The sequence below is a fragment of the Fusarium solani genome (assembly GCF_023522795.1).
Source record: "Fusarium solani strain SB1 chromosome Unknown bctg00000003_1, whole genome shotgun sequence".
Lineage (NCBI taxonomy): Eukaryota > Fungi > Ascomycota > Sordariomycetes > Hypocreales > Nectriaceae > Fusarium > Fusarium solani.
The window spans coordinates 4,680,996-4,689,779 of record NW_027072154.1 but is presented as its reverse complement, the minus strand read 5'-3'; the positions used below and the strand labels follow the sequence as shown (position 1 = coordinate 4,689,779).

At 46.8% G+C, this 8,784-nt stretch overlaps 2 protein-coding genes across 2 annotated transcripts; both read right to left on the bottom strand.

Moving 5' to 3' along the window:
* Positions 1-2,623: 2,623 nt before the first annotated feature.
* Positions 2,624-4,031, bottom strand: MRS44_007060 (uncharacterized protein; the record flags this gene model as incomplete). Its single annotated transcript, XM_065621986.1, has 2 exons — positions 2,624-3,065; positions 3,118-4,031. 2 exons carry the CDS (start codon positions 4,029-4,031, stop codon positions 2,624-2,626), a joined length of 1,356 nt encoding a protein of 451 aa, XP_065478058.1.
* A 378-nt stretch (positions 4,032-4,409) lies between these two features.
* Positions 4,410-8,523, bottom strand: MRS44_007059 (uncharacterized protein; the record flags this gene model as incomplete). Its single annotated transcript, XM_065621985.1, has 8 exons — positions 4,410-4,829; positions 4,891-4,992; positions 5,057-5,358; positions 5,421-7,542; positions 7,584-8,240; positions 8,297-8,393; positions 8,450-8,458; positions 8,504-8,523. 8 exons carry the CDS (start codon positions 8,521-8,523, stop codon positions 4,410-4,412), a joined length of 3,729 nt encoding a protein of 1,242 aa, XP_065478057.1.
* Positions 8,524-8,784: the final 261 nt, after the last annotated feature.

The window sequence follows — 8,784 nt, the reverse complement described above, 5'->3', positions numbered from 1 at the left end:
CTCTTATATAAGAAGCCCCTGGAAGAGAAGAAGCTAGGCTTTGTCTAGGGCAGCTTGTAGTATATGCTGTAGGCTAGGAAGGCTAAGCCGGTTGCCTCTATAGAGGATAGTCTCCCCTTCCTAGCTGATATAGCCGGGCTGGGCCGTATTAGCCTTGGTAGCTATTCTATAGCTACGCAGCCGAAGGATAAACTGCATAGGGGTTGTATCAGCCCCAGCCGGGCTATTTAGCATATACCTAGTTATGAGCTCTTATACGAGCTCAAAATAACCAGGGCTTGCCTCTCGAGCTTCTAGAAGAGAGCTTCCAAGCTCGGCATGCTGCTGGATAGCCTTATCTCTCTTTCTAGCTGCTTCCCGCAAGATAAGCAGCCTAGAAATAGATACCAAGGCAGAGAGAAAAGGGGTAAAGGTCTCAAAGCCTAGCTAAGAGCCATCAGGGGATATACTAAGCATAGTAAGAAAGGAGACTATAACGCTATTAAATTTACTATCCTTAGTCTGATGATCTAGGATCAAGATGAAAAGCGCCAAGGTCCTTTCTTTTACCCCCTTATAAAGCTCTATAACCTTATGGCTAGAGAAGTTGCCTTTAGCTAAGAGCCAGGCCTCTTCCAAGTCATTAAGGTTATCAGATAGAGCCTCATAGCTAGCTAGCTGCTGCTGGCTTGCTTTGAAAGGTGGCCTCTCTGCGGGCTCTAGGTTAAGGCAGCGGAAGGTATAGACTAGAAGCTGCTTTGCTACTATGGCATAGCGGTCTTGCGTAGCCTTCTTATACCTATAGCTAAAGGGCTTCTTTGCTGGCTGCGAGGCATCTTGCCGGTTAACCTCAAAGAGAGCATTTAGAGGAATCTCATTAGAAGCTATAAGGCCTATAGCTTCTTAAATAAGCTCCTCAAAAGCCCACAAGAGGAAAAAGCAATCTAGCTCAGAGGTCTCTTCTAGAGACTCTTTAGTTAGGGTAAGGTCAAGAGAAAGTAGCTCTCTTAGGAAGTCCTTTTCCCCACTAAAGTCAGCTAGGTGCCTTGCTGATCCTAGCCTTCAAAGCCAAGGGTTAGGAGCAGTAAAGTCATTTAGCTGCTCTATAGCCCTGGCCTCCTTGCTTCTAATAGCTAGGGCTTGGGCCTCAAAGGCAGCCTTGGCTTCTAGAAGAGAGAGAGCTTTAGAGCTATCACTTTCTAGCAAGACCTCAAAGTATTCACTGCGAGGCCCTTGCTTGAAGAGTTGCTGATAGGCTACGCCGGCTCGCTAATAGCTTTCAGTAGCTATAGAAGGCTGCGAGGCTGCTGCCTTAGAAGGCCGGCCCTTTTGACCCTTCTGTTTGACCTTGTGAAAGACCCGTAAGTGCTCTCTAATTCGGCGTAGCTAGGAGCCAATATAGAAGCAGCTAGGCTCAAAGGTACAGCGGAAGCCCTGTTGCATAGGCTCTCCAAGTTGTGAGATAGGAGGGCCTAGAGGAATAGGCTTAGGTAGTCTTATAAGGTCCTTCTGGCCCTGAAGAAGATCAAGCTTAGCAGCCTGCTCTAGGGTAGGCTTGATCTCTTGGAGGGAAAGCTGATGAGGCTGTTGGCGGAGGTGTTGTTGAATTTGGTTAAAAAGAACTGTGGTTTTATAAGTCTTGCAAATTAGAAGGGAAAAAGCCGGGATATAAGTAAAATAATCCATAATTATAAGACTTATAGATAACTAAGATATAGATAGATAAGGCTTTTAGATAATAAAGATAGAAATAAAGATAGAAATTAGAAGTAAATAGCTAGGAAGAATTAAAGTCTTTATAAAGAGGTAAAAAAAAGAAAGAATATAGAGGTTAAAGCTTATTGGCTAAGGAATTGCCTTAATTGTGGCTAGCGAGGTGGTTAGTATAGCTAGATAGCTAAGTTATGGCGGTAGTTGGGAAATTTTAGCGTAGCGCTAATTGCACTGACTACCCCATTAAAATTCCTCTTTTTTATCTTTAAATAATTTTAAAAAAAATTAAGAAGTAAGATATAAGAAAAAGAACTTTATTTCTAAAATCCTTATAGCTTAAAGTTATATATATCTCTTTTGTAGAGCCTTAACCCTATAGGAACCCTCTTTTCTAGAAAACGTCGGCTGGTCGAGAAAAAAATGTTGGCTGCCCCATGGTCTGCTAGCGTAAAAAATTTCCCCTATATAAAAAAAACGTCGGTAGCTTAGCCGATGTTTTTAATAGATGATAGGGTTATTTTATATTAATAATATCTTATAGAAATAAAGTATATAAAATATTATTTAATTCTTAGTATTTATTTTTTAATTTTTAATTTTTAATTTTTTTTATTTTTATATTCCTTTTTATTTTTTTCTTTTCTTTTCTTTTTTTCTCCTTAACTTAGCTAGTTAACCCTAACCCCTAACCCTAACTAATGTTTAAGTCTAATAACTGCCCTAATAATGCCTAGGCAAAATAGCTTAGATAGTTAATAGTTACTCTATTCTAACCCTAACCCTAATTAATCAGTTGTCTGCCTAGTTCGCGCAACAGGTAGCTGCATCCTCGATGGAGAGACTCTTTTAAAAATTACGGCTTAGTAGGCAAGTTAAAGTAAATTCGTTAATGTATAGTCTTACACAAAGACTCCATGTCTATGGTCTGAGATCAAATATACGGCTCATGATCCCACTCTTCTAATCTCTTTGTGTAACAAATCCACAACTTTTCCGGGTGCTGCTGTGCCTTAAGCCACATGTCCCGAAGACTTACTCCCTCCCAGCGAGCCGCATAGAACCATGAGTTGACCAACCACTTGGGCACCTTAACACGGCCTTGGTACTTCTCCCCGTTGAAGACCGTTTCTTCTTCTGAACTATCCCAGTCTGCATCATATGCCCAAACCCAGCAAGGATCAAGAAAGTCACTTTCCTCACGGCTGCGATTGCCGGAAATCAATTCCATAGGAATGACGATAAAGGTATTCCGTAGAAGTCCAGGAGACAAGACATCGTCAATCTTAGCCCTGTTCTTCTTCTTCTTTTTCTTGCTTCTCTTTTCATCCTCTTGGGTCTGGGATCGATTCCCCTCACTATATGCTTTGAAGTGTCTATGAAGTAATGAATATGTTTATAATTCCCGGTATGGTGATCTCAACTTACTTTCGGAGGTCGTCGTCTTCAGCCATGTTCTCGTTAGGATGAAATATAGGCCAATTCTCAGTTTCAAGCCGTCCTAAGACCATCCGGTTGTGTCCACCTTGACAATGGATACTGTGCCAGGTAACCCTCAGCGGCGAACTGGTATTCATGAGGCGATTCCAAGTTGATTTCCAGTTACGGACATACTTCTCATCGACTTCCCTAGATAAGTAGTAGACAAAACCCCATTGTTCCTGAGTATCAAGGATCTTCTGCATCCAAGCTGGCGGCGCAGGGGATACCTGTCTCCAGGTTCTTGCTAGGGTTTCCTTGTCGAAATCTTCCGGAGCTGGTTGTGCTAGTTCGTCTGCTGAAAGACGCTCGATAGCAGGAATCATCCATTTGGCATTTCTCCGAGCCTGACTAAGGTCATCGCAACGCACAAGCTCTCTAGCTCTGGCGGCAGGGGTTTGGAGCTCCTCTTCTTGAAGGCGTACTTCGTAAATCTCCTGTAGCGTAGCGCTACCTCCATCGACATAGTAAATGTCGCAGTAGACTAGCTTCCAGGCATCCAAACAGAATGGTTTGGCGGTTCGATCAAAGTCCTGAATCTGACGAACCAAGCTTGAACTACTATCTGCGACGTTGTTGGTAATGCGTTTTACCATCCTAGCCTCGTCATCGGAGTAGATGGTTCGGCCAAGCAGGGTATACTGCAACTGCGTATCTTTTGTAATCTCGGAAAGATCAGTCAAGGCCACTTCAACGAGGTCCCGGCCTGCAATGGATTCTTCCAGTCTCTGGGCCTTCTTCTCCCTTCGGATGATTGCCGTGACTCTGTCGAGTTCTGATTCGGGAAGATGTCCCATGCGTTCGCGGCGCTCCCATGGGGGAAGGTGCAATATGCTCCTATAAAGCTCGAGGTTTGGGTCCATTGTGGCGGTGAACAAGTCGGTCGGTCGTGTTGTGTTGTGTTGTGTGAGTGAGTTGGGCGGGAAATGCGAGGGGGTGAGTGGCACCTTTTATTTTATTTCATTACCAAACAACCCCGCCATCCATGCAATGTGGATCAATCCGCCTACAATACGCAATTAGGAAGCTCTGACTCATGGCCAATTTAATCTGTTCCCCACTTCTGCCACTCCTTCGTATCATCAGGCCAGCACTATGTTAGCATTGGGATATGATGCAATGATGTGTTGGAAATGTGTTCTTGAGTATAGTTGAAGCCGGGATAACCGACATACAGGATCGTATCATCAGGCCAGAACGAAACGAATAACAATCTACTTTGCTAAGAGTCTAAACTAGGTTTACTTAAAAACGTCTTCCGGGTCGAATTTCTCAACCTGATAAGCGTGTTTGGCTTCGTGCGCCTGGGCCTTTTTCCAAATTAGTTCTGCTTCCATCTTGTAGACGAGAAACTTATAAGCCGCTTCCGGGGTGAGACCAAATCCAACTGCGTTCAACCTTTTGGTGTTCTCATCCGCCCAGGCCTCCGCCATCTTTGTAGTACGATGTTCCAACCATGTTTTGGTCCAGCCTTTCATCTCTGTAAATAAGCTCCTCATGAATGTGGTCCATAATTCAGAGAGATTCAAGGCTGGGGTTTTGGGATATTGCTTTAAGTAAAGGGACTCAAAGTCGTCCAGGAAGTTCTTTACATCTTTATAAGCAGCGACGAGCTTCTCGTTTACGCCTGGCTTCATGAGATAACCAAAGACTTGCTCAACCTGGTAAGCGTATTAGTATGACACATGTCTAACCTTCCGATTGATGGGAATGCTGGCTTACTAGCGTGAGCTGTTCAAAGGCGTGTTGGGCACTGGTCTTGCCTCTGCCAGCATACTTTTTGTTCCATTTCGTCATTGCCACGGGCTCGTTGAAATCCCAAATCTAGCGACAGATACGTTAGAGAAAAGAAAGGCAACACAGTAGCGAGGCAAAGACAATAACCCACCTTGGCCTTGAGGCCGTTGAGCTTCGACTCGGCATTAACCATGTGAAGGGCGTTGGTTTTTGAGCCAAGCAGTGTGAACAGAGTTTTCCGGGGGCTTTCCTTTTGTTGCGCATCCCACGCTAGAAAGCCATTCATAAAAGCATCCTTCCACATAGAACAAGGCACGTTGGCAAACTCGGTAGGTTTGACTGGTGCTTTGATGCTAAGGCCAGAAGGGCTTGTTCTGTCTTTCAGTTTGTTTTTGACGCCCATTGTGTATTCGATAAACATGTGAATGGTTTGAAGCTCCAGAATATGCTCAGCTGTTCGAAGTCAGTTAGTCAACGCGTCTGTCATATGAATTGAAAGGACTCTTGTTACTCACAAACCCATTTGTTCCCGTCGTCTGGTTTGCCGTCATCCTCGATGGTGGCAGAAATGCAATCTTTGAGGATGTCCTGGACATAGTACATTTTGTCGTCGTCATTCTGCTTGGCCAATGCTTCTCCCTGATCTCCGTTAGTGTACGGCTCTGACATCATTCTCCAAGTGGTCCCATCGGGACATTGAGGCCTGAAGGTACGCGCGGCGCCAGTTCCCCTCTTCTCAAGGCCATCGCCCTCAACCCATCCGGATGACCATTGCCATTCGGTGAATGGCCATTTGAATCCGCCTAATGCATCGCCAATATCTTCAATGACGTTGGTGATATCAGTATCATCCGGCTGGTCGCGTGGATCTTCCAGGGACCCAGGATCGTAAGTGTTGAGTGATGGGATGTGGCAGAAGAGGGAACTTGATGGGGACCCGCCGTCTTTGTCGTCTTTTGCCGCTTTTTCTTCTGCATCCAAGTAACAGATGAAGTTCCAGGCTGCTTTCAAAGTGGAGATACTATCTCTGAACTCCCACAGCCTCCCCGCGATGTAGGCGCCAGTAAGGTGCGGCCATATAGGGGTGAAGTACTTGGTCACCAGTCTCCGTAGCTCCCTGGTCGCGCGGGAGTCTTTGGGAAGCTCCATAAGTCTTTGGACTATGAGTACAGCGGCCATTGCGGGAGTTATCTTGTGAAGGTCTTGACGCTTGGCCAAATCAGACAACTGCTCAATATCATCCAAGGTGATGTTATCCAGAGAGCGCGATGAGAGTTTGCTCTCGTCGAGGTCAATCAGCTTGGGACATGTCGGGTTCTTGACAAATTCTTTGAGCAAGTCTTCAGCGTCGTCATAGATGTCGTTGTAATCGTAGGACGCTCCGACGTCGCAACAGTATGCCGAAGTGCCCTTCCCACACTTGTTGTTCTTCGAGTCCAAGGTCACCTTGATCTTGCCAGATGGACAGTCACTACTGCACTGTCCCTCCGAGACAATATCGGTGCGACCGAGGTTGAAATCGTCCGACCAATCGCAGTTCGTAAAGTGTGGCTCGGTCGCATCTCTGGTGTTTTCGCAAAGAGGTCTCGTTCCTTTCTTCCCCTTGCTATCACGGCAGACTTGGGCGCCACTGCCATCCCAGCTCGAAGTGAGTGGCATGTTGAAGGTGCTGCTCCATCCACATTGCTTGGAGCCAAGATCGATGGCACAGTCATGCTCTTTGCCATACCACTTGTACTGACGGTAGACAGCCAGACCTGGCGTATTGCCCCTGCAGCACGCCACTTGGGCTTTACCATTGTTGCATGCAGCTGAGGTTGACGCAACCTCCCACATTTCCTCATCCCCAGTTCTGTCTGGGCAACCAGGCGTGCACTTCCCATTGTTGTGGAACAGCCATTGGCAGAAGGGCTGCTTCCCTGGCGGGCAGCAGAATGTTCGAATGCCATTGCCACCGCAGCCAGTGCCATCCAAAAAGAGCTCCTTGTTGCTTTTCCTGTAGGGATCCTCTCTTTTGACGGCTGACCATCCACTTGGACATGTTTGTGCGCAATTGGTCCATCGGCATTGGTCGTCGCTAACATCGGCATTCGCCTCGCTCTCTGTGGTTTCCATGAAAACACCACCACCAAGGGCAACAGTGTTGTTGAAAGTTGTCACACCCTTAGACTTGTAGCCTGTAGTCTGTTGCAGTTGTTTCGAGAACTTGCCATCAGGAGTATCCTGGCTGATTGCCCAGACCATGGCACCTCCAAGACACTGGCTTCGAGCAAAGTCCAGCTTGAGCTTCCAGGTATCGACATCGTCGTAGGTGAGCCAAGTACGGCCAAACTTGAGAGTCTTGATAGCAGCAGTCTTGTCCAGCTCGCCTGAACCAATCTTGCCACCCAGCTTGCGCATGATTTCAGGATTGGACATGACACCAACAGCGTCGGTACATGGCTCTTTAGGACCTCCAGCAACAAAGAGACAACCGGGAGACATGCAGCCTGTGTTGGAAACATCGAAAGTTCGTGCATAGAATGCAAGTCCCATGTTGACTTGAGCAGGGTTGACCTTGTTGCGCCAGAGCAGATCAAAAGCGTCCTTGATCTCGGTCAAGTTGGTGTGAGAGTTGAGATGGTTGCCGAGCCACGACTCGGGGTGTCCCAAGCACCATGGAAGTCATAGGTCATGACATTGAAGTGGTCGACGTACTTGGAGATCTTTTCAAGATCAAAGTGCTGAAGATACCAGTACGAAGCTGGAATAGCGATACTGAGACCGTTTCGCTCACCATTTTGCTTCAGGGCACTCTTGATGTTGCTTAGGAACTTGGGGAGATTCTCGAAATCTTCCTCTCGTCCTTGGCGATCATCGGCAGCTGGATACTCCCAATCAATGTCAACACCATCAAAGCCATAAGTGGCCATGAATGAGATGAGAGACTTGATAAAGGACCTCTGATTTGCATCAGAACGAGCAATGTCAGAAAAGGTCGTAACAGTCGGGCCCGGGTCATTGAAGGCCCAGCCGCCAATGGCGATGAAGACCTTCAACTTGGGGTCGATCTTCTTCTTGCGTGTCAACTCGCGGTAAAGCGCCGGGTCATTGCTGGATGCTGGGACGATTTGAAAGGTCTTTGGGTCGATGCTGGCAAAGGCGAAGTTGATGTGAGTGTAGACGCCGTCTGGGATATCGGAGGGTGTGAATTTGTCGCAGGATCTAGTAGAAGCCCATCCCTCGATGTATCCCACTACTCGCCTCATAGGACCCTTGGAAGAGCAAGATGGGCGATTGACAGTCTTCGTTCCGCAGAACTCTTTTGTAGTACCACAGTAGCTGTACTTGTTAGCCTAGGAAGAGAGGCTTATGCGGATGTGAATGCTTACCCATGCTTGGAACAACAGACGTTGAGTGGGCACTTGGTATGGTTGGCGAAGTTGGCACCAAAACCACCAGGGTCACACTCTCCCTTTGCCTCGCACCCGGCAACACAGTTATCCTTGCTGCAAACTGCCAAAAGTCAACATGTCAACTATATTACAACAATAATCTAACTTACAGTCTGGACCTAGTCCACAGTGACCATGTTTGGAACAGCATGCATTGCCCTCACACGGGTTGTTCTTGTCGCATTCGAGCTTGAAATCGCAACTACTCTGGCATCCTTTGCCGCAATGATCCGTGGTAGTACCGCAGTAACCTGCACTACTGCAACAACCAGTTGCACAAAGTTTCGTCTTGCTGCACTCAGCTGCATATACAGCGACAGAGAGAAGTTGAACGATAAGAAACAGTAATAAGAAAGGCCGGAAACGGCCGTTGGCGAACGACATGTTCATCAAACAAAAAGGATAGCCAGTCTGGCCGTACAATAGTGAGTGTTGGTGGAAATAC